Source organism: Erpetoichthys calabaricus, chromosome 17 (genome assembly GCF_900747795.2).
Source record: "Erpetoichthys calabaricus chromosome 17, fErpCal1.3, whole genome shotgun sequence".
In the NCBI taxonomy this organism is placed as follows: domain Eukaryota; kingdom Metazoa; phylum Chordata; class Cladistia; order Polypteriformes; family Polypteridae; genus Erpetoichthys; species Erpetoichthys calabaricus.
Window position 1 is genome coordinate 79,878,339 of NC_041410.2, and position 26,866 is coordinate 79,905,204.

Sequence of the window (26,866 nt, forward strand, 5' to 3'; positions counted from 1 at the left end):
GTCATATCAACAGATTTTAAGTTGACCCAAGTATGATACTGGCACATCTCCTGAGGCCGGAATTTATCAGTCTTACTGCAGTACTCAATAAGCCAGGTATTTTCTGAGATACTCAGCAGACCCTGGACTACAGACTGATTGAAACAGACATTCTCTATAAAATTGTCTGGATCAAACTCACTGCAAGCAGCCACATCAGTCATATCAACAGATTTGAAGTTGACCCATGTATGATACTGGCACATCTCCTGAGGTCGGAATTTATCAGCCTTACTGCAGTACTCAATGAGCCAGGTATTTTCTGAGATACTCAGCAGACCCTGGAGTACAGACTGATTGAAACAGACATTCTCTATAAAATTGTCTGGATCAAACTCACTGCAAGCAGCCATATCAGTCATATCAACAGATTTGAAGTTGACCCATGTATGATACTGGCACATCTCCTGAGGTCGGAATTTATCAGCCTTACTGCAGTACTCAATAAGCCAGGTATTTTCTGAGATACTCAGCAGACCCTGGAGTACAGACTGATTGAAACAGACATTCTCTATAAAATTGTCTGGATCAAACTCACTGCAAGCAGCCATATCAGTCATATCAACAGATTTTAAGTTGACCCATGTATGATACTGGCACATCTCCTGAGGTCGGAATTTATCAGCCTTACTGCAGTACTCAATAAGCCAGGTATTTTCTGAGATACTCAGCAGACCCTGGAGTACAGAGTGATTGAAACAGACATTCTCTATAAAATTGTCTGGATCAAACTCACTGCAAGCAGCTACATCAGTCATATCAACAGATTTTAAGTTGACCCATGTATGATACTGGCACATAGCACTAACCACATTTTGTGTTTCATTTTCTGTGGAGTTTCTATTGATCCCTTGACAAGCAGACAGGAGCCAGCTGTTGCTTTGGTCTTGAGTTATTCTGTCTAGTAATTCCACATTGCAGCAGACATTCATCTTGAAGCTAATCAGATTAAGTTGCCAGCAAAGAGTAATGATAGATGAATCTACCTCCATATCCATCCATTGTGAGTAGCTGCACAAGTCAGGAGGAACTGAAATCACTGGTACTTCTGTAGGGGTGGGCAAGGTACAGATATTTGGTAGCCATGAGTTATACTGGTTCTTCAGGAGTGCCTCCAGGATAGAAAAGTTGCTGCAAATTAGATTTGTGAAGTTGGTATCATGGAATGCACAGAAAGTGACAATTGACTCATCAATGACTTCTGGGTCCTGCCACTTTGAGTAATTGCACCACTGCTTCAAATTCTGTAAGGTGTCTGCAGTAGGTGGTTCATATTCAGTGCAGTTTGGGAAAAGCCAGCTGTTCTCAGCATTGGCCATAATACTAAGGAAGAGCTGAAGGTCCTCACAGAGTGCTTTCTCAAACTGCACACGGTCATTCTCCCAGCAAAAAGCAACAAGTGTGGGATCATTGAAGCCCGCTACCCAAGTAGAATAGCGACACAGCCAGTTGCTGACAAGCTGTGTACCCTCCTCAGTATAGTTTGCACAGTAGGCCTCCAACCACATGTTATCTGAATTTTGCAGCAGAATGGTTAGCAGTTCCTCATTGCTACAAACATCCTGTGCAAACTGAGGGGAATCATTCTCACTGCAGAAAAAAACAGCAGCAGGGTCCACTATATTTGCCTGTGTCCAGTTACTATATGTACAGTCCAGGTCACTAATGTTGTGGTGTTCAACTGGGACAGATCTCACAGACCTAGAAAATGAAGGACAGCTGTCCATGTAAGAGCTTAACATTTCCAGAAAAGAGGATGAGATGGTGGCAATTTTGGTACAACCTTTAATGGCCAACTGAGAGGCTTGCTGAAGGGTAAGACTGTTAAGGATGCTGCAAAGTGAGGACAGCAGGCTAGAGTTGTCTTTTAACTCAAGTAGTCTTGAACAGATGGTACTGTTGAAAGCTGTGAAATTGAACTGATCACAGTTCTTGGGAGTGTCAGACAGTGGAAGGTCCATAAATCGAAATGAAGGGCATTCCAGCCCCAGGTACATACACCCATATGGAATGAGGATGACATCATCAAAGTTCCACGTCAGATTATTCTGCAACCCCCTGCAGAATATAGAGAAAAGGTATGTTAAATAGCAATTAAACATTTAGAACTGTTTATAAAACATCAAACATGAACAAAAATATTGAAGGGAGAGAGATTGTTGGACTAATTCATTAATGTTTTTGTTTCTAATTATGTTTGCTGCATTTGATTTTATTGAACTTATATATTTGTGTATTTATTGCAAGCAATATTCTATCACAAATGTATGAATGTAAAAGCATGGGGGCATTGAAATACATGCATGGAAGCACTGTGTTCAGATTGCAGGAGTTACTTCAGAACCAATCAATTATACACATTTCAGCTTTATAGATTTTCAAATATATGTACAATATATGTAATGTTTTTGTTGCTTTTCATTTTTTTACTTTAAGTGTACTCTGCTTGTAATACTGTGTAATGCAGCTTACAAGTGATAAGTGTGCTTTATAAGAATAAATTGTATTTAGCTGAAAAAAAGACTTAAAGAAGAAATTATTAAAAGTTGAACTAAGATAAGATCTGATTTAGTAGAGTACATCCATTGAAAATCCAAAAAGCTAAATTGTGAATAACTGGCTGGTTCCGAGGTAACTACTGTAGTACAAACATAGTACATCCGTGTATTTTGATGAGCCCAGGCTTTCACATTCATACATTTAGGATTCGATACAGCTTGCAATAAAGTGACTTCAGCAAGAACAGTTATGATGGCAAGACCCACTACATATTTGTTTAAGCTACCTGCTTGGGAAAGTTAAAAATGGACACGTAGTACCACCCTTCTTCATCTGAATAACTATTGTATTTAGTAGGTAGGAATTATGCCTACAATGGAACATAATCCATGTGAAAAAGGTAACTTACAAGATTACAACAAATAAGAAGAGATTTTGGCTGATAAACCTGAATACAGAGAAGAGATATATATTTAAAAGAAAAACTATGAACAAGAGAAATGGGCTAAAGGTAATTTTTCTCATTTCTGCAGGGACATGATAATGGGATGAAAAAAGATATGCCTTTTGAATAGGCGACACAAACACTTGTGATAGAAATGTCAAGAAGCAAATAAACCAATGTCAAAAAAGGAAGCCAATAATTCACAAAGTTGTGTGGATGTGCATTTAGTGAATCTTACTTGCCTGTTAAAATTGTGTTTTGCAATATGGAACAGTGTAAATCTGGAATCTTTACTTGATCTGGAAGTTGAAATTAAACTGATTAAAATAAATCAGTCATTGAATCAAAGAAAACCCAAACACATATGTTATGTATAACAAAAACCGATGCCACTGAACAAATTACAAGTGCAACACAGTGTCAAAATTGACAGGTTATTAAAACGTGGTATCACGTTGAAATACATAACTGTATATGTGCATTTTTCTGTGTAGGTAATATATTGTATACAGTGTGGCAATTCAGTTATTCTAGTAGTTAGAATGTTGTCTAAATTCATCTTATGATTTTTGTTAATACTGCGAGTCATTTCCCTATAAATAAAGAAATTCCAGTTATTTACCTTTTTATGTAATATGGGCAAATGAAAGCAATGGAAATCTCTAGATGTAGTTGGCTATGATACAGTGGAACCTCGGTTCACGACCATAATTCGTTCCAAACCTCTGGTCGTAAACCAAATTGGTCGTGAACCGAAGCAATTTCCCCCGTAGGATTGTATGTAAATACAATTAATCCGTTCCAGACCGTACGAACTGTATGTAAATATATTTTTAAAAATATTTATAAGCACAAATATAGTTAATTACACCATAGAATGCATAGTGTAATAGTAAACTAATGTAAAAACATTGAATAACACTGACAAACACCCAGGCTCCCTGCTCAGCTGTGTGTACAGGATCGCTCTCAGCTGCACGCGCTCTCTCTCTCTCTAGCACGCGAGCCTGTCTGCTCTCTCTCTCTCTCATCAGCACACAAGCCTGCCTGCTCTCTCTCTCTCTCTCATCAGCACAGGAGCCTGCCTGCTCTCTCTCTCTCTCTCTCTCATCAGCACACAAGCCTGCCTGCTCTCTCTCTCTCTCTCTCTCATCAGCACAGGAGCCTGTCTGCTCTCTCTCTCTCTCTCTCATCAGCACACGAGCCTGCCTGCTCTCTCTCTCTCTCTCTCTCTCTCTCATCAGCACAGGAGCCTGCCTGCTCTCTCTCTCTCTCATCAGCACACGAGCCTGCCTGCTCTCTCTCTCTCTCATCAGCACACGAGCCTGCCTGCTCTCTCTCTCTCTCATCAGCACACAAGCCTGCCTGCTCTCTCTCTCTCTCTCTTACATTGCAGCAGTTCAACAGTTCACGTCTGACCGAGAACAATGCAACACGTGCGGAAATCATTATTGCGCACAAACTGAAAGGGAAACTGGCTTGTTCGTATACCGAGTGTGTGGTCGTGAACCGAGGCAAAAGTTTGGCGAACTTTTTGGTCGTAAACCGAGTTGTATGTGTACCGAGGCGTTCGTGAACCGTTTGTGAACCACTGTACTTGTTCAAAGCCTCATGCAGATGAGAATACATAAGTTGTAAATTGCATACTAAATCAGGACCCTTGATTTCGCCATAAGACACTTAGTGGTCCCTGCTAACCTGAACGAGGTAAGGTTAGAAAATCAGTTGGATACTGACATATAACTTTCATAACAGAGACATTAGAGAAAAACATTTTTTTTCAGTATATAGTGTTCCCATTGCGACTTTACAATGTTTTAAGACATTTTAGTATACAATAGCTTAGGTAAATGCTGCTGTATAGATAAATAGATAGATAGATACTTTATTAATTCCAAGGGGAAATTCACATACTCCAGCAGCAGCATACTGATACAAAAAAACAAAAACAATATTAAATTAAAGAGTAATAAAAATGCAGGTAAAAACAGACAATAACTTTGAATAATGTTAAAGTTTACCCCCCCGGGTGGAATTGAAGAGTCGCATAGTTTGTGAGAGGAAAGATCTCCTCAGTCTGTCAGTGGAGCAGTCTGTCGCTGAAGCTGCTCCACTGTCTGAAGATTTAATTTAATTTAATTCATATTCATAATACTATTACCGCATTTAATTCCCTTCTCCATCTCTTATTTACATATATATTTATTTCTCCCTTTCTTTTGCTTATTGTTGTCTTATTAAAAAGCCCTAAGCAATTCTCCTTTAGCTAAGCTCTCCTTCTCAGGGGTGGGGTTTGATTTGTCTTCAATTTTGTTTGGTTATAAATTGATCTATTTGTATGGAATGATTACAATAAAACTTAATAAAAATAATAATAATAATAATAATTTAATTCATATTTAAATAATATGTTAAATCATAGCATGACATGGCAAAGCAAATGTAGTGGTTGTATACAGTGATGCAGTCACTGATAATGGTTGTACATAGAATAGAATAGAATAGAATAGAATAGAATAGAATAGAATAGAATAGAATATCTGGGCTACATAATTCAAAGTAGATGAATAGAAGTGTAAGCCAGTAAAAGAACAATTAAGTACTGGCCATTTCCAGGGGATTTTTACGATTTACCAGCTATTATCACTGCTTAATAATGAAGTTTGCTACAACTGCTGCATCTCTGAGGATCGGATGTATAACCTGAGGCTATAGTAAACTGGACTCCTCAAGTGGATAGATCATCTGTCACTGCAGAGATGAGTACCTACTCATGCCCAGTGCTAATGTTTCTACAGATGTTATAAATTACAACAGTAATACAGATGCTTTGTCTATTTCTGCTGTGAAAAGTCTGTCTGATGACGCTTAGGCCAGGGAAACGGTGTACAAAGCACTCAAGACACAGGTATTGGAAGGCCAACTTATCAATCAATTTTATTAAGCTAATTGGCTTTCTTTACATTCTAGAGGCAACAATTACCAGTATTTAAACTGAAAGTCAGGATCTTGTGATTGGGATGAACAAAGGGTTTATTAATTGTGCATGGTATTCAACATTTTTATAAAAGTACTGAGTAAGATTTCTGTGGATCTACAATGAGACTCTGAAGTATATATCCTATATAGAAGCAAAACAGTTCCCAAAACAGAATAGAAAAATTATGACTGAAGAGAAGTAAAAACACTTGAAAGGAAAATCCTACTGAAAATTTACACTTGAAAAAGGAGAAGACACTTAAGAAAGCCACCAAATGATTAAAATAAGCTTAGTGCTTTTGTAGCCATCTTACTTCTTACTGCAGTGTGAAATTTAATTGACAGAGAAATTGCAAAACAAAAATCTTTAATCATTATCACCATTTTTTTTCTTTCTGTTTTCCTGTTGAGGACTGCAGTAGCAAAATTTTGAGCTGGGCTGACCAGTCTTCCCTATTTCCAGCATTTTCTCTAGACCTTCCAAGGGATATAATACCTCAGCATTGTCCTGGGTCTACCCCTCAAAATGGCCTCTCCCAGTAGGCCATGCCTTGTACATCGCCTGTGTTAAGTACACAGGGGTCACCACTGATATTAATAAAATAAAAAATAATGACTATTGAGTTAGGAAATATGAAGAGAACAGTTGATAGATTTTAATACATTAAAGCCAGGGATGAGTTGCATTGTGGGGCTTCAAAGCTCAAGAAACCTGATTTTAAATCCTTTCCAGGGCATCGCCTGTTTGGAGGTTATACATTCTTCACGCCTGTTTTCTGTGTTAAATCCTCTTTCCTCCCACATCTTGGAATGTGCAGATGAGACTTCTTTTCTGCTGCGTTCAAGTTCACTGGGGTATACTGTATGCTTAAGTGTCTTCTGTGATGGACTGGCACCCTGTCCGGTGATGGTTCCTACCTTGTGTATGAAGTTGCCAGAATAGTTCCCAGTTCTATGTGACACTGACTTTCATTAGGTTTGTTCTGACATTGCATGGACATTTCATTAATGTTATATAAAAGTAATAGATGATTTACCTAGAAAGTAGTTAAAATTGGCACTGTGTGTACGTTTCAAATATATGAATTGGCTGGCTTATTCCCTGTAAATTGTTTTTGTTCTTATATTCACAGCTGGCAGCATGGTGATGCAGTGTTTCATTGCTTCCATGGAAAAGGATTTGTTTCCTAGCCAGGTCACTACCTGCACTGAGTTTGCATGTTGTATCCTGCGGTCATATAGATGACCAGTTGTGCTTGTTTCGCCTGATTCATAATACGTGTGTTTTTTAGTTTAACTGTCCATTTTAAATTGGTCATGATATATGGTCTGGTACCCTGTCCTTAGTTGGTTTCTGCCTTTGTATCCGAGGCTCTTTACAACCCTGTAATTGAGAAACCAAGTTTGTAAAACACTCGGATAGTCATAGTTTCCTCGGTTCTAAATACAAGCCATCTATACTGCCAGTACAGGTTTATCACGGACGCTGCCCCCATCAAATTCTATCGATGTACAGTCTTACACCAAATTACACAATAAATTTGATGGACTCATTTTTGTCCACAGGCAGATAAACTCCAAGAACACCATAACCTGACATTATATGATGACAACCTTGGACCCATTGCAGTTTGCCAATTGGACAAAGATTAGAGTGGAGGGTGCAATTATCTATCTGTTCCACAAAGCGTTTTCTCACCTGGACAAGATGACAGCACTGTAAGAATTATGTTTTTTGATTTCTCTAGCACCTTCAATACCATCCAGCCTTCCCTATTAAGTGGTAAACTCAGAGATATGCAGGTGGATAAGCCTATGATGCCCTGGGTAACTGACTATCTGTCAGGCATATTGCAGTTTGTAAGACTCAAGGACTGTGTCTCTGATACGGATGTGAGCAACACTGGAACACCACAAGGAACAATCCTGTCCGCTTTTCTCTTCACACCTCCGACTACAAATATAACATCTGGCTATGCCACTTGCAGAAATTCTCTGATGATTTTACACTTTTGGGGTGTATTGATAAAGAGGATGAGACAGAATATAGGAGTCAGGTGGAGAACTTTGTTTCTTGGTGCAAGAGAATTATCTGCATCTTACCATCAGCAAAAGCAAGGAACTGGTTATTGACTTTCACTGTACCAAAGAGCCTCTAGGTCCGGTCACTATTCAAGGACTGAATGCAGTGGTGGTTTACTCTTACAAGTACTTGAGGGTTTACATTAATGACAGATGGGACTGGTCTCGGAGCACAGAGGAGCTATTTAAGAAAAGGCACAGCAGGCTCTTTTTCCTTAGGTGACTGTGTTCCTTTAAGGTAGAAAGTGGCACCCTTCATACCTTCTATAACTCTGTGATGGCCAGTATACTGTTCTACACTGTGGTGTGCTTGCCTGGTAACATCACTTCAAAACAGCCCACCAAATCAGTAAGTTAATTAAAACGGCATACGGCAGGTGGCAGTGGTCCTCATTTGTCAGCCTATTTGGGACACTTGCAGGGGTGCTTGGGAGTTGGAGTACAGAAGTGCAACCCTCTCAGGTTCCCTGAGCGCTGACAGAGGGCAATGTTGTAGGAGGACCTCCCTACTTTCTTTATGGCCTGGAAGTGTTTACAGAGAGACATGGCGTAACACCATAAGCATTCCCGGGTCTGGCTTCCTCAATGAGAGGAAGAGAACAGGAAGAATTTGTTTTGTATTGTGCATTTTGTTCTTACCTTTGGAAGGATCATTGTTGGAGAGGTGCTGTGGCTAAATAAATATATTTTATTTAATCCTAAAAGTTGTTGGGCATTACTGTGTCTTGGGTTGTGGCACAGCATTGTGGTGGTTACATTATCCATTTTATACAATACAACTCTTAAGGTTTGTGTACCCTGTCACTCAAGGCTAGTTTGGTTTAGGTGACACAACAAAAGTGGAAGTGCGAATGTACGCATAGGGCAAGAGTCTGAAATATTTTTAAATTATTCTACTACCTGTGACGGTGTGGATCGGCCCCACGCTACCGGGTCCCAACAGGAGCCTCAGGAATGAGCTGAACACATGAGAACAAACACACCAAGCAAAGGGGAAGGTGAAAAGTACTTACTACTTTTATTAAAACAAGTCAAATATCAAAAACCAAACTATGTTCCAAAAGTGCAGTGCTAAAAGTTCACTAAATAAATAATCCATAAAAACAGGCGAGATGTGGATGTTAAAATGATCAAATAAATAATGAATCCATAAAAACAAGGTTAAAACAACTGGCAGGAAACTGTCTTCTGTTAAATGTCGGATGTCTCTTCTTAAACTGATGCCTCCTCTGTTTATCCTGCAAGAAACCTCGCAACAGAGGAGACGTCCTACCATCAAGTGCAGCCAACCATCTACTATGAGTTTGGGTCCTTACTGGTCCATGGCTCCACAGTAGGGCTTCCAATCTGGACTCAGGCTCAAGTCCTCCCTGGACCATGGTTCCCTATCTGAACCTTTGACTCCCGCTGCCTGGTGGAGAGTCACTACTACCATTTGCCCTCCGGCTCCAGGAAATTACTCAGCCAAGAGTGACCCACTTTACCAACCCAAACGCTGGCCGTACGCTCAATTCTAAGCGTTCTCATCTAGGCTGCCTACCTTCTCTCTCTCTCTATCGAGCTTGTTCGCTCACTCCTTCCTTCTCATCCTTTAACCTCCTTTCTTTTCGTGCATGTCGCCCCAATTACTCCACCAACTCCCCGCAGCTGCAAGAGCGCGCAACCATGGAGAATGACACGGCCAATTAATTATTTGTTAAAAACGGACACTTTTTCTGAGCCGCGGACCCGCTATACCACAGTACTCTGGCTATTTATTAATAATGCTCAATGAGGTATAAAGTAGTTTACTAATTGACATATTGCAAAAGCTAACTGAATACAAACTACTGTTACCTTCAAGCTAACTGCAATTGAAATTAAATATTAATACTGAAACACGAGTCAGTAACTGGTAATCATCATTTTTAAATTACAGCCTATTACTTCCGAAATGGAACTAATACTGGACTCATAGATTTTAAAACTTGTTTCAATTTTCATCTTTTCCTGTTGTAAACAGTGTTTTGAAGCGACCTGCCTAAAAATATCTGTTAATACTAAGAATATCTGCACAAAATATTGATATATATATATATATAGCACTTGACAAAAGATTTGGTGATGATGACTGCAAGCTGTTTTATAAGCTGCTCTGCTCTATTCTTTATATATTCTTTATGCCTAAAATGAGGGTAAACATTGGTAGACATATAGACAGAGTAGTAAATAGGAAAAGGATGAATGAGTGGAAAACAACATTTAAAATAATCCATGCTTACCATAAGAGGAGTTGTTTTAAGTTACCTGCAAAGATCAGAAAGAGAAGATAAACTAATAGCATTCAGTACAAAGCACACCATGGTATAAAAACCACAAAATGGGCCAGAACACACAAACTACTGTATATGTCCAAGTATGAATTAAAACAAACAAAAGATTTAAAGCCTTTAAGTATATACAAATATAATTGTAATTTTAAATAAACGAAACACATTTGTTATAATCTGATCAGGATAACAACTTGTGGAAGCCTTAAAGAGGAGTAATGATAAAGGGCAGAAGGCAGCTCTGCATCATATACCAGTACATCATCCTAGATAATGTCAGTCAGTCAGTCATTTCCCAACCCGCTATATCCTAACACAGGGTCACAGGGGTTTGCTGGAGCCAATCCCAGCCAGCACAGGGTGCAAGGCAGGAACAAACCCTGGGCAGGGCGCCAGCCCACCACAGGGCTGGCACACACACACACCAAGCACACACTTGGGAAATTTAGGATTGCCAATGCATCTAACCTGCACGTCTTTGGACTATGGGAGGAAACCCATGCAGACACGGGGAGAACAAGCAAACTCCATGCAGGGAGGACCTGGGAAGCGAACCCAGGTCTCCTTACTGCAGGGCAGCAGCGCTACCACTGTGCCAGCGTGCCACCCTAGATAATGTCTCAAATAATATTTTACTTTATTTCTGTAAAGCAAATGTACTGTATATATACAACCACTTCTCCTATTCCATTTAACCATTTTTAGTCACAGGCCAACTCTGAAAGTATTCCTTTCATTTACTTACCTTGTGGACATTTCTCAGATTGATCCAAGTTGGGGACATCAATCAGCATCTGGAGCTGATTTATTGCAAAATCAACAGGGGCAGAAATCAGAGCGGAGAGGAGGTCTGCAATGTACATATCAAGGGCCCTCCACACTATCAACAGCCTTGAAGGCAATAAAGCCAAGAGGGAAACCATAGTGTCCCTCAGACTTCCAGCTTGATCCAGCAGGTACTGAGCACCAGTTGTGAAAGATCTCCCTGTGCCCCAACAGGGTGGACTCTTTATTGACTCCAGCACATCTAACAGTGACTGTTCCACCTGAGTAGACAAGGTCCGTGCTAGCAGATGGCTGGAAGTACAGTCTTGCCTGGCTTGTGCTATGCAGAGCAGTGTTTCAGGAAGACGCTGGGGAGAAGTGTCCTGAAAAAGAAAGTTATAGGCTAAATAAAGAGTCTTAGCAGAGGTGTAAAGCGGCTCCATTTCCGAGTCTTGAAACAGGCTGTCTAGTGCATCATTCATCAAACGGCTGCTCCAGCTCACAGAGAGGTATGGCATCATACGGGACAAGATTCTGTAAGGCTCTGTGCTGTTGGCAAGCAGGTCCTTGGAATCCCATACTAACTGCACTTCTTCTAGAACCTCTTTGCGAGTGATGAGGCTAGGAGCTGCCTGTTGGATCCTCTGGAAAGATGGTAAATCCTCGGAAGTAGATTTAAGAAGGTCTAGAAAAATAAAACAAGAACAAACACACTTATAAGGAATAAACTATATTGGGGTTGCCTAACACTGATCTAGAGGATTCCAATGGCGATAGATTTTTCTTCAAACAATTTGTCCACATTTAATGTTGAAATTCAGAAACACTCAACATTTAGTTTTAATTTTCTAAAATTTCATAAGGATCAGAAATAAATTATTCATCTGATTTTACCAATTCAAATTTCATTTCCAAGTATATTTATTTATTTACAATGCAAGGTTGCAGGTTGATAAACTGTGCTCTGACGACACTGGGTGAAAGGTACAAACCAACCCCAGATGGTTTACCAGTCCAATGCACAGAGCACTCACTGATATTGGGCAAATGTAAAATCACAATTCAATGAAAATATTTTTAGTTTCTGAGGAAAACAGAAAATTGAACCTAGAACTCTGGAAAATTGTTGGTCTCTAAGTTTCTTTTAAAATATTTTAGCTTGGAAAAACAACAAATGTCAACTAGAACTGAAACAGCATTGCTTTACTAAACATTTGTAAGAAAGAGAATTCTTATGATGAAAAGAAACTGAATAAAGAGTGTCACCTATGGCCTATGATAGTACTGCTTAATCCATAGATAATCTTCTTATGTCACAGCCTGTGCAAAGGCGCACTGACACTCATGTTTTAAATCCTGAATTGAGGTTAATCCACCTACCAAATAAAAAGTACTAAAAGTACAAAATACTAATTTCTTGTTCAGTTTTTACTGTATTATGGCACGTGATATTTAGGGGGGTGTAGTATTATATTAGCATCCATCCATCCATTTTCCAACCCGCTGAATCCGAACACAGGGTCACGGGGGTCTGCTGGAGCCAATCCCAGCCAACACAGGGCACAAGGCAGGGAACAATCCTGGGCAGGGTGCCAACCCACCGCAGGACACACACAAACACACCCACACACCAAGCACACACTAGGGCCAATTTAGAATCACCAATCCACCTAACCTGCATGTCTTTGGAATGTGGGAGGAAACCGGAGCGCCCGGAGGAAACCCACACAGACACGGGGAGAACATGCAAACTCCACGCAGGGAGGACCCGGGAATCGAATCCAGGTCCCCAGATCTCCCAACTGCGAGGCAGCAGCGCTACCCACTGTGCCACCGTGCCGCCCTATATTAGCATGCAAGAAGGAAAATACCTTGTTTCAATGAAACACTGTCTTGCTAACAATTCATAAATGCCTTGTAATCATGAATTGTAAATTTAAACGTTGAGATTAATAGCCCTGACTCCCCCCTCCATACATTTTGTAAATTTGTTCTGTTAACTGGTGTCACTTAACAGACTCTGTATCAATGAATTTGGGTGAATGTATCCTGCACTGGAACACATGTCATTCACAGTTGGTTCCTACTTTGTGTCCAATTCTGTCATAATATGCTCCAGCCCTCATCTCTATTGAAATAAGCAGCTGACAATGATTTTTAATCTGCAATAGAATGGGCATGGGTACCTCATCTCAGTATTTCTTACAAAAGTTGTAATTTGTTTAGCATTAATATTTTATGATATCTGGTAAATCATGACTGTTGTATGTAGCAGGGAGAATGATACTTGAATATTCTGATCTTATAAAAAATGATAAGGTCAGGTCAGGTGAAGCTGGAGAGCATGCACTGGGACAGCACATTGCCACACTCACCACACAATGAAACAGCTCTGGACCCTGGTTGGCAACCCCCCCAGGCAGACATGCGGTCCAGTCCCCCCCCTCCAGAAATAACTCTCTATCTGCTGCAACCAGGTATTGCCTGGTCCAGCCACTCGGGTCCCCAACAATGAGGAGCTGGATCACCCTCGGGGAAACGCACCACGTGGCCATAGTGTCGTGATCAATGCTCCCTCACAATGCAGGTAATGTGCCTCATTCGGGACTCCATGAGCAACCGAAGAGACACAGTACCAAATGAGTCCAGTCTTCATCTCAGGTCACGGGATATCCATATCTCATAACCATATAGCATAACAGGAAGCACTAGGACTCTAAAGACTTGGACCTTCGTCCTTTTGAATAGATATTGGGAACACCACACACCCCTTTTCAGTGACCTCATTACCCCCCCATGCTCTCCCAATCTGTCTAGACTTCATAGGAAGAGTCACCAGGGACATGAATGTCACTGCCGAGGTAAGTAAACCACTTGACGAGGTCGACACTCTCTATGCAGACAGACACACCGCTGATGGCTGTACCTAAGAGGCCATTAAAGGCCTGGATCTTAGTTTTTATCCACAACACTCGCAATCCCAGACACTCAGACTCCTCACGCAGTTTTTTCGAAAGCCCCAATCAGTGCCTCCATTGACTACACAAAGATCACAGCAATGTCAGCAAAGTCAAGAACAGTGAATCTTTCTTCACCAACAGATGCCCCAAAGTCGCTAGACCCCAAGACCTTGCCCAACACCCAGTCCATGCAAGCACTGAACAGGGTAGGAGCAAGAACACACCCCTGATGAACCCCAGAACCATCTGGGGAAAATGTAGAGGTTCTACCTCCACTCTGCTATCAGTAAAGTATTTCAGATTTTGGGTGCATAATAGCAAAACGCCATCTCACCACTTCTTTTAAACTTGGCTCTTGGAATTATAAGCAGACCTCCATTCGAAGATCTAAGGTTACAACTTGGGGTGTAGAGGATAAGCATTCCTAAATTTGTTTCTCATAGTATCACCGTATAAGAGGGATTTCAGAGAAGCAGCCTCATCTCCTTGGGGTGCGTTTAGTCCCCCTCTTCACAACTGCGCATAGCACTGGTTTTAGGTTCACGAGCAGGGGTTAAAGCCCCCTAGTTTTTCAGAAATCAATAAAAATGGTACAAACTATAATAGAAATAGTAAAATATCCCATAAAGGTGTCATGCTAACTTTCATAATTGCTATTTGTGGGCTTTGGCTACAGCAAATGCAGCCACTATATCATCCATGATATCCAGAAACCTTGAAGGGATCCCGTGAAGTCTCAGGATGTCCCACAGTGCAGCTCGATGAAGAGAGACGAACGCTTTATGAAGATCAACAAATGCTGCAAAGTAACTCTGCCAGTATTTGCTTTTGTGCTCCATGAGAACCCTCAGTACCAGGATGTGATCGATGGTAGACTTCTTAGGCGTAAAACCAGACTGAACCGGTTGCTGGTACGTTAGCAAGTGATCACTGATCCTATTGAAAACGACCCTAGCAAGGACCTTACCCACCACCGAGAGCAGTGTTATCCTCTAGTAGTTGCCGCAATCCAGGCAATCACCCTTCCCTTTCCAGATAGGGGCAACAGGAGGACAGCCATACCACCAACCTGTAGAAGTTCATCCTGGATACCACAGATCCCTGCAGACTTCCCTACCCTCAGCTTGTTTACCACCTGTGCAATGTCAGTGAGATTGGGTAGTTCACTACTAATTGAACACATACCTGAAAACATTACATTAAGACTACAGGGACCCCAACAATATTGAGTGGAAAACTGAGACCAATCCTAGATGTAGTACCACCCCAACACGGGGCATATCCTCTCAAAGACTGGGCCAGTTTCAGACTTGCAAATGAGAGAAAACCCATCAGACAGGAAGAGAACATCTGAAATCCATTCCAGTATGTTTACTTATAATAAGATACATAGAGAATAATTCAGTTTAGTTTATTCTTAGCTCTCTTCCCAGTGAAAGTGTTGATATTTCATATTTATTTCACAACTACAAGACACAGTCTCATAATAATGAGATATTGATCTCATAAGTAAATGTTATCTCATATAATTAAGAAAGTATAATAAGAAGCAAAATAGAGTTTAAATAGTTAATGCAATATTACTATATTCTTACTTATCATGACACTGGCAAGTGGTGCCGTGTTGCATTTTGCTTTAGCATACAAATATGAATTTAACTGTAATCTGTACACATTACAATATGAGTACCACTACTGAAGACAAGTGTATCTCATAAGAATACAATGACTGTATTCTCCCCTTGGAGAAATTTGCTCTCCTATAATTAAGGAGATATTTATGTAATAACAACATGAAACCATTTCACAATAATAAGATAATTATCACAAATGCATAGTATATTAGATCTCATAATTACAGGTAGCCTTCTCATAATAATTAGATATTTACATCAAAAACATATAGTGCTCATCAAACATCAGAGGTAATCCCATTCATTAGGCAGAACAGTATGCCAACTTTGCCAGTCCATTTTGACCCATATACCCGTATTGGGCAGGGCAAAACCCAACTGCAGTTTAAGAAAGGCACCTGTGTTTTGTCAAAACTGTGAAAATTTGGGTGGCCCAACAGCACTTAATCCTTTATGGTGCCCATCAAACATCACATTAAATCCCATTCATTACATACGAAAGTATGCCAACTTTACTAGTCCACTCCATATGACCCACATACCTGCATTGAGTCGGGCAAAATCCAAATCCAATTAAACAAAGGTACCCGTCATTTAAATCTGTACAGAGCCCTTCAAACATCAAAGTAAATCACATTCATTAGTTATTACAGTGTGCCACCTTTTCTATCCCATTTGACGCAGGTTTTCATTGAACTACAAATTCACAAGGGCACCTTTCTTGTCTTAAAACAATTAAAACTGTATGTGTTAGGGGTAACGACATTTCACCCTTTATAGTGGCATTTAAACATCACAGTAAATCGCGTTCATTATCCACGTTAGGCCAAGGAAAACACAGCTGTTGTCTATCAAAGTCATCTGTCTTTCTGATAACGTGGAATAAGTGCTTGCTTTGCACAAGGTTTGTGAATAAGAAGCTGACTGGAAACGAATAAGTAGCCAGCCGAATAAGGAGTTGCGGATAAGTAGCCATCTTTAGCCTCGTTAAATCAGCTTAGTTTATTCGTATTCAGCTCCCTCCTGAAATGACACGTTTGAACAGCTGCTATTTTACAATTTTGGAATTATTTATTTTATAAATGACAAGACGCTGTCTCATACTGAGATATTTATGGCATGATCACCAAAAACACTCTCATTAAGGACACATTTACTTCATAAGCATAAGACAGCTCGGCTCAGTTTTTTCTTAAATATTGTTCTCCTTCGATAGACCCAAGAGTGCTAAAAACTTAGAGTTAGGGAGATATTTATGTAACTACAAAATGCACCTAGTATCAAATGTATATATACGGTATATATATATATTAGAATTCAATGAATTACCTTAAATAATGCTTTATAATGACGAGATGATCAAATCAAAGGTATAAAACACTGTTTTGTAATGTTAAAGCATGTCTGTCGGAACACCGTGGGAAGCGATCACACAAATCCAGTACATCCATCCAACCATCCATTTTCCAACCCGCTGAATCCGAACACAGGGTCACGGGGGTCTGCTGGAGCCAATTCCAGCCAACACAGGAACCAATCCCGGGCAGGGTGCCAACCCACCGCAGGACACACACAAACACACCAAGCACACACTAGGGCCAATTTAGAATCGCCAATCCACCTAACCTGCATGTCTTTGGACTGTGGGAGGAAACCGGAGCGCCAGGAGGAAACCCACGCAGACACGGGGAGAACATGCAAACTCCACGCAGGGAGGACCCAGGAAGCGAACCCAGGTCCCCAGGTCTCCCAACTGCGAGGCAGCAGTGCTACCCACTGCGCCACCGTGCCACAAATCCAGTACATTAGATACGAAATCTGAATTCACCCGTCTGACGTTTCTCTTTGCATGTGAAAGGGTTTTCTTCCAACAGGTGAGTTACGGGCTCTCGACTGATCATTTGTTTGAAATGACGGATTGTTGTCCCGTCCGGGGTGAGCTAAATGGGCACCCGCTCAACGCATTCCTAAACTGCATAAGAAAGTGAATAAGTGGGCGGATGGATGGTACACAAACACAAGAACAAAAACATACGCGAATTTAACTCTACTGATTGGTAAAGGGTTCTCTCTTTATGTTCCCTTTGAAACAAAACAATCATTAGAATTTGCCCATAGAATATTGATTGTATATATATATATATATATATATATATATATATATATATATATATATATATATATAAACGCCACAACGGAAACCCAGAACCGAGTCTGAGATCTCTGAAAATACCGCGTGTGACGGAACGTGCGGGAACAAAATGGAAAACGGGAGGAAAGATTATCTTACACTTCGTGGCGCACCATTAAGGTAAATTACAAAGAAAGCACCTGCGACCTTTCCCTGGATACGCGGGTTATAAGGATGGATGGATGGATGGATGAGTGGATGCGCAAGCGATCTACACGAATCAGTATTTAATTTACAACAGTATGGCGACGTACTGTTAAGTGTCTTGAGGAGTAAACAGCAGTTACAACGGTAACACTTACCGGTATGCAGCATCACACAGAGTAGAAAAGTCAAAAGTCGCCCGGGGCTCGCCATCCTGACTCGCATCCCTCGTAGCGGATCAGCTCGTGGCCATTTCGAGAAAAGCGCGCTCAATGTCGCGCCAGATCTTCGCGCACGCTGCTGGAGTTTGGCGTCAAAAGAATGCGAGTTCGGGTAGAGTGCGCTAAACAACCTGCGCAGTTACCGCTGTTGGGAACCCCGCTTTCCGGTCAGTTTCAGACAGTTGCCTGTTTTCGTGTATCCTTTATTTTTTGGCAGCTCGCCGTGTAAATGCCCGGAAAATGTCTTGGACACTCAATCCCGAGAGTTGGCTCAAGTAGTCATCACCACAGCACCTTCGCCTTGTCGTGGCGATTAACAGATTGGAGACTTTAAACATTTAGTGAGCCACATAAGGTAACACGAGCCAGAGTGTAACGTTAGCCGACGTTCATTCACACGGAAAGGTGCTTTGCGAGGCCCAAAACTTGCGTGTAGTGCCAGGAAACGAGCCGCACAGGAAGTGCTGGTGCGAGAAGAGAGGAGTCGAATGCCGGTGCAGATGGCCTCCCTTCTACCCCGAGAGCAGGCTACCAGCATGGCCTGATAATGTACAGAAAAACTGAAAAATGATTGTTTAGTGAACTGAAAACACAGCTACGTCAATTTCTCCATTTTATGATCTTCTTATCCAGCTCTAGGTTGTGGAGAGTAGGCACCTATGCCTATATGCAGGGCATCAGTCCATCTTTGGGCACCCTTTCTGTAGACTTTAACAATGGGAAAGCAGCTGGAATCACTGATAGTATGGAGTTGGCACATTTGCTGTCTTCTGATGGCTTTTCCTTAGCTGTCCCAAGTATATAAGTGTCAGACATCAGTAGTAGTTACTGGTGGAAAAAGTATGAATGGGCGTCACCCTTGTGGTAACGAAATGGATAAAGAGGTCAAGAAAATGAATAAATGGATGGGTAGATGGAGCTGTAAGCCTTGATGCTGCATAATATTTGGAATTTTTTTTTTTGCAAAAGGATGTGTACCATTTTGTCAGCAGATTGTTAATGTACAGTGTCATGAAATATTTTATATTATTTATTACGTTTAAAAACTTGCCTATTTCAGTAGTGGATCCTGGCAGTCAGAATCCTCTGGTACAAACTGGTCCAACACTGGTAACACATTCTAAACTGGAGGAATAAACCAGTTTTTAAGAGTTCAACTAGACAACTGGGGAGGAAGAAATCCCAAATGAGAGAACATGAAAACGCCTAAAGGCACTGAAGCCATTTGGTGCAAGATGGGATGGTAGCTTCACTGTACCATCAGTATGTTTGTCATCCATTTAAAGTTAATGCACTTTAGCTTTATTAAAATGGATCAAAATCCCATAATGCTTTTATGTATTTAAGACATGGTGCATGTTGATATTTCATGATGTTCTGGGGGGGAAATGCAGGTTTTCATTCTAAACAATTTCTCAGTCAGAAGTGAGTCCGTGGTAGTAATTGCCCTGGCAGGTAAATAATTTGTTTTGCTTTTCTGTTTATTTTTTCAGTATAAAATGTGTGTGAAATATATTTGATTTACTCTTCATTTTTGCTGGCGATTCAGCAGCATGTGTTTCTTGAACAGTAGTTAGATTTAATCATAAATGCAAACTAATTTCAGAAAACGCTAGGTAGAAACCTTAGTGACAATGCTGTTCTGTTAAGTGAGTGTTGGCCACTACTAAGATTTATTAGGTATCTTAAAGGAAAAAAAACTTGGTTGTTTAAAATTTAAGTAATGTAAAGTTAAATGATAAGCAAGTATGAACAGTTGATCAACTGCCATATATCCAATCAGGGGCACACTGGCATTATCATTAGCGCCATTGCCCCACAACTCCTCAAACTCAGGTTGATGTGGATTAGAAAGACTCTGAGCATGGATGTGCTCAAGTATTCTATGTAATGGCCTGTCATACACTAAATCAGTTATGGCCATCGATCTGTCAGCCTTGAATTAATCATTTTTAAATGGAAGCCTTTGTAACAAGTCTAATCATACACAAGGTGTTTTACAAAAAAAAAAAAGTGCAATAGTATACATTTCAAGAAACATGGCAGGGGTGAACAAAAGTGTGACCTACAAGAAATTACAAAATTTTAACTCTGTATGATGCATAAAAAAATTTGAAACTCTACTTAACTTGGGCATTTAAGTGTTACAACACTCTCCCTGTGTATTGGTGGACATTTGTTCCACAAGCCAAAGGCATAATTAGAACAGTGTGAGCAATTGAGTAAGTTATTTGATGGACTGGCATGGATGATGTCCATCTTGGACCCAGTGCCGCCTAGATAGGCTCCTACTCCCTGTGAAAGTACAATTGGATTGTGCAGGTTTCAAGATGGGTGGACATAAAATAAAAATAAAAAGTGCATATTAAACTGGAAATAAATAAATGAAATCAAAGCAGCTTAAGCACCCACTTGATTGCTATAAACTGCAAAGGGGTTTGCTAAACCATGACTGAGAAGTAAAAGTACTTAAGTTACAATCTTCATATTTTTAAAAACAAAGAAGCCACCCATGTAGACTTAGCTTCAGAAATTCAGGTCTTTCAAAAAGGGATGTATAATGTGGACTTTGTTTTATTAATTTTGTTTACATTTCACTGTTGTTTTTGGTATATTTTGCTTCAGGCAGGGAAGAGTTTGAAGACAAGTAATTGAAGCAAAATCAGAATGTCCCAATGGATATGACGGGTGATCGAACAACCTGGGTCAGAAAGGAGTATTCCTGCTGCTGATTTTGTAAGTGGCAAATGGTAGTGAACTACAGGTTTTAGCATTTGCAATGTAAAGTGTTTCGTTGTAGCATATCCAAAGGATACCAAAAGCCACAAAATCAAGTTATCATACTACATTATTACTGAATTTCTAAGGCCTGAAAACAATGCACCTTTGGAGACTCATTCTTGGTGTGTACCAACACCAGTCCATTTCACATGGCCAGCCTTCGTAGGAGATGGGCTGCAAAGGGGGTTCCTACATAGTACAATACAGATATTTTTAAAATATACTACAATTGCCATTGAGCATAGTTTGAGTGTTTAGGCACAAAATCAGAAATTATAAACATTACAAGAAAAAAAAATCCATTACAATAAACAACATTCAGCTTAGAAAGCATAATTCTCAACCTGTAATTCTTGTATTATTTGAATTACAGAATTCCGTCATAGCTGGATGTCTCTCAATTATGAAGCAAGTTCTGGTTGGCATTTGACATCAACAACACAAGAATGTGCTGCACCATGGAAGTAAATGTAACAGAGAAATTAGGAGCAATGGTGCTATCGAGGTAACAAATTGAAACTAGGTGAAATTAAAGAATTATGTCATAACTTGGGTCGAAACCTGGATACATCATTTTGACCCAGACTAAAAAAACAATAAAGTATTTGGATTCTCTTTCACCAGAGACATTTAAAGTCCAAGCCAGTGCCAGCAAGATCACATGGGAAATTATTTAGGATATTGGTTACATGCCTGAAAAGACACACATAATCAGTCAATTTTATGTGGTCAGCAAGGGAAGACGGTAGTGGAAAGCTGCTGACCATCTCCCTTCTGTTTCACAACAATGCACCCACTCAAACTACATGAGTTGCAAAGGCTGCTCAAAGAGGTGTCACACCTACCTTATTGTCCAGACCCAGACTCATGAGACTGCCACCTGTTCGGTGTTTAAGTGGTATTTTCTTAATAGATTAGGGTCAAAACCATTTGATCACCAGTTGTAACTAATTGATTGCCTTTAATAATGCCTCAAGATGGAGAAAAAAATTATTGACTAAAGCATAGAGATTACAACAGGTGTGTTTACAGTTTTCATGACAATGTGTATAGTGTGATAGATATATATATATATATACACACATATACACACTTAATTTTCCTCATGGAATCAGTAACACACTATCATGATAGTCTTTTTCATCTTCATTCTCTTCATCTTTTCCCACTTATATGTGGGGTCAATGTGCTTGACCCATCTTCTCCATGCAACTCTTCCCTGCACCTTCTCACCAGTCAAGCCCTTTTCCTGGGATCTTCTTTGACTTTATCAAGCCATCTCTGCTTTGGCTTCCCACGCTTTCTCTTCCGCTATACTTTCATACCCATCATCACTCTTTCACCCACATATTCATTGTCTCTCATTATATTTTCATACCACTTCAACCTACTTTCCTGTACTTCTTAGATATCTCTCCCATTTTTGTTATACCTCTAATTGTCTCATTATGTCTTTTTGTAACTCCACATCTATCTTGACAGTCTCATTTCTGCCAAATCCATCTTCTTGTACTGTCCTCCCTTTACTGCCCATGTTTCAGCTCCACCAATCATTGATGGTCTTACTACTGTTTTGAATGCTGAAAAATGCAAGTATGTCAGAATTTTTAGGACAATATGGGGTCAATATTTATGATAAATTGTTTAGTGATACATGCTTTTTGCTAACACATCTGTAGTAAGTAATAACTACTCTCTACATATATATTTTGTATATGAAACAAAATAAATTGGTAAAAAGGATATAAGCAGGAGGTGATCCACAATTCTGTTGATTTGCAGTTGAACATGTGCTATTCTGCAATTGTTTTCAATCTGTGAAATGTGAAACATCTGCTGTTGATTAAGCAGTTTTTGGTGAGGTTGGATTTTATTTAGGGCCAGGACCTAGATGTTATTAGTGAAAAACATTTTTCTAGGCCATCTGCAATGAAACACAAAATTCTTACAGTCAGTGAGTAGGTCAGGGATATGTGGTTTTAAATATACACTATGTGGCCAAACCTTCTTTGATACCTGACCATCACACCACTATGAGCATGTTGAGCATCCCATTCCAATACCATTTCCATTAATATCGAGACTTCCCCCCCCAACCAGCATTTGTGCTCATTCAGATAATATTTGACCTCCAAAATGCTATTTTAACACTGGACAAGAAGACCTCACACACATTGTTCAAATTCATCCCAAATGTGTTCAGTAAGGCTGTGGTAGACAATTCAAGCTCTACCACACCAAACATCAGACAGAAAAATCATTGCTGCAGCTCACAAGTTTATAAATAAATGAATACAGCAAATAAATCCCAGTCATACTGTCACTAGTTGCTGTCTGCAAGAGCTTTCTTCCCATATCCTTAGACAAACAGCACATTTCATGTTAATTGGAGATACTGAATGTAGCTGGGCATGTGTACAGCTGAGAAAAGTGCTAAGTAAATGTAAAGAACTGAAAGCATCCTTCAATGAATTGAACAGGTTTGAGAATTATGTACTATATACCTGTATTAAATCTGAAACATGTGCAAAATGAGATACATTAATCACATATGTTAGCTGCAGGATAGTGGTCAGTATACACTCAATGTCTTTTTTTAATCCACCTGCTTATTAACACACAATAGATACTCTTCTTCAAACATGTGGCTGAAAATCTCTCTCTCATGTTATTTTCACATACATACAACTGGAGAGTGATGCCATTTTGCAGCAAAACAAAATTTTATCACATCAGACAACAATCTGCTAATTAGTATGAACTCAAGCATCCGTCCTGGCTGGTGTCTTCTTTACTGATGCGCAACAGTACGTTTTCTGTTACATGTTAGGTCTCTTAGGTACCAATTGTGCATCTACTCTGTGATGTAAAATACTACACCATTGATGCTGAATATGTGCATCCCTTTATTGCCACACTCTACCCTTCTGTTAAAAAGGAGATTACAGCAGGAGAATGCATGATATCCCAAAGCATACATCATCTTCACCTTGGTTTTATGACTAGGACAGTGAGTTCATCTTAGAATAATGGCCTGCACAGACCTCAGATCTCAATTCAGTAGAGCAGAGAGTGGATATGGTGGAACAGAAGATAAATGTAATGACTGCACCTGCTGCTCTTTTAATCTGGGGATATAGGTTAACACAAGTAGGAGTCACAGTGGATGGCAAATTACATGACTTCATGACAACTTTCCAGCAAAGGTTCACATTTCAAAAGTGATGCAAAGTTGCTCATCTTTCTGAAATCCAGTAACATTCTGCCTGACTGCACCAGGATGTACAAATGCTTTTAAATTATACAGAGTTTACCCACCATCTTGGCCCTTTATATTCTTTACAAGCTGTCGTGGTACATTACACACACTAGGCAGACAAGCCCCTATTTATGAGGTCCAAAACACACACTTCCTCTGTTTATTTGCAGCTGCACAGCATGCATTGTACTTCTGAGTATTCATTGGTTCTCAACACTTGTATTGTACATTCAAACTGCATCTGTACAATTTAAGAGAAAATAAAACCTGTTTGGTTAGACAGTCGCTGGGGGTGTCAAACTACACAATTGGCTATATAGGTGCATGCAATGACTGCCAGACCCAGGCAAATGATGAAAAAAAATCATTTAGCATTACAAGGCCATAAAGAGTGTTTTGAGCACCATGTTAAATCCAAGCAACTAAAGAAGCCACAGAAGCTTTTTCCACTGTATGCAATTTGATATTTATGCTATTAAGACTAAATGCTTAATCTTTCCTAAACCAAAAATATCTTATTTACAATGAACAACGTTCAACTTATAAAATGTAATTCTCAACCTTGTGATATTTGTATTTGAATTACCGCCTAATCCATCTTTTATTGTGCATTGCCTATATGGACAATGCCCATATGAAGGATTTGAATCCAGAACATTTTATCCATGACGCAGCAATGATAACCACCACATTGCCTTTAAAGAAGGATCATACTTTTCACAATTTAGATGCTTAACATGTAAGTAGATTCCTTAATAATTTGTTTAAATTGTGATAATGCATAGTGTTATCTGCAGTATGTGACAAGATTCACTGACACATCAGCATAAGCTCTACGCAACTGGTAAAGTTAAGTGAATGGCTTAAACTATTTTTTTTTTTTTTTTTTTCGTTAATGGCAGTTTTTGTTATCAGCTTGAACAAAGAGCTTAGATTGTTGCTATTCCTCAAATTACAAACTGTTTCTGAATGTCTCAAAGACCAATGACAATTTCAGGTCTGCCTGCCACATACAAAAATAAATACTATATGCTCAGTATTCAATGAGAACAATTTGAAGAATGAATGCTGCTAAATAATAATTGCTGCTCTTGAACGAGTGTACTTATTTTTTTTTAATTAAGGAGAAGACTAAACATTTAAGTTCAAACATGATAAAAAAAATAAATCTCCCAATAAAATATCATTTTACTCTATGTGTTTGAACTAATGCCATGAATCTAGAAAATTAGTAGCTGTAAATTTAAATATTATAAGCATACAATTACATGAAATCTTGTATCTTATGGTTTCTGGTACTATGCATCTCTTCCTCCAGTAAAGCAACTCTGATTTGGTTGATTATGCCTCTCGATACTGAATAGAAAAGCATTAGCACAAAACAGTTGCAAAGACATTGTTAATACTGACATCGAAGTTGAGGGGGAAAAAAACCCACTATCAACATAAAAGATTTGCTAAGAACATTTTTCAAGTTTATACAAAATCAGTTTGAAAAATCTAGATCAAATTTCTATGGTGGCACTATGTATGTGAAATTAATCTATTACTTGAGATGTTTAGTTGCATCATACTATGTTTGGAGAAATACTTAAGGAGCTCTATCAATGTAGTGGCTAAAGTTTTAAATTAAAGCTGTAATTCCAATGTGATATTAGTATTAAGTTAGCAGATATTATTACTCAACCTATGATTAATGTATCAAAAACAGTTACTGTATATGATTACAACAAAATGGCAAAATGAATACAAATGGGAAGAGAAGCAGTCCAATTTATATAAGTTCACCTATGATAACTGATTCATTACTTACTACCACAGAGTATCAAATTACAGTTAGCAATGTTCAAACAGCAATTGACAATTGTATAGCAATGATACCTAAAACCATATACATATCAGTAGCACATTTGAGCTACTCCGGAACACTATCAAATAGCCCGGGCTATATGGCCTCTATGCACTGTTACCACTGACACTTGACAAGGTAAACAAACAAACCAAAATAGCTCCATTTCAGTTTTTAAAGTCTATAAATAATCATAGTATTAAAAGGCGGCAATGTTCACTTGTTTACTTTTGGCCTCTGTTGCATCACTGACAGAAATGATCAAAAGTGAGACAACATAGCTTTTCAAAGAGGTACAGTAGGAAAACAATCTGAAGACTTGTGTGGCACATTTGTATATGGGATCTGCTCTTCATTTATAGAATGAAGTTCTCTGAATGTTAATCCTCAATATAATAAACGTAATTAAACAGCACAAGCATAGGAACAAAACTGAGAAAAATGAACCAACTTTCACCAATTTATTGCAATATTTGTGCTTTAACACATAATCCAAATCCCACCTACCCAGCATAATTAAAAACACACACACACATCCCCACACACACACAGGAACTATGTATACAAAGTTAAAAGATTTTGTTTTGGGAAAAAGACTCAGATTTGTAAGCTGCTTCTATGAAATGTTTTTTTTTTTTTTGGATCTAAAGTGTTATTCAAAGCTGTGAAATATCTCACACATACAATAATAAAAAAAATAGAGTCCTAA

At 39.3% G+C, this 26,866-nt stretch overlaps 1 protein-coding gene across 1 annotated transcript; it reads right to left on the reverse strand.

Annotated features, from left to right (window-relative positions):
* Positions 1 to 6: 6 nt before the first annotated feature.
* LOC127526107 (uncharacterized) lies at positions 7 to 18,673 on the reverse strand. The gene is made up of 5 exons (XM_051920283.1): positions 18,206 to 18,673; positions 11,099 to 11,803; positions 10,306 to 10,330; positions 113 to 2,097; positions 7 to 50 (listed from the first exon to the last, which is right to left on the reverse strand). Exons 1-5 carry the CDS (start codon positions 18,270 to 18,272, stop codon positions 7 to 9), a joined length of 2,826 nt encoding a protein of 941 aa, XP_051776243.1. The 5' UTR covers positions 18,273 to 18,673.
* Positions 18,674 to 26,866: the final 8,193 nt, after the last annotated feature.

Coding starts and splice junctions, on each gene's coding strand:
- LOC127526107 (XM_051920283.1), bottom strand. CDS start 18,272: ATGCGAGTCAGGATGGCGAGCCCCGGGCGACTTTTGACTTTTCTACTC. Junction 10,331..11,098: donor ATCTGAGAAATGTCCACAAG/GTAAGTAAATGA, acceptor TGATCTTTGCAG/GTAACTTAAAACAACTCCTC. Junction 51..112: donor TGTAGTCCAGGGTCTGCTGA/GTATCTCAGAAA, acceptor TTCCGGCCTCAG/GAGATGTGCCAGTATCATAC.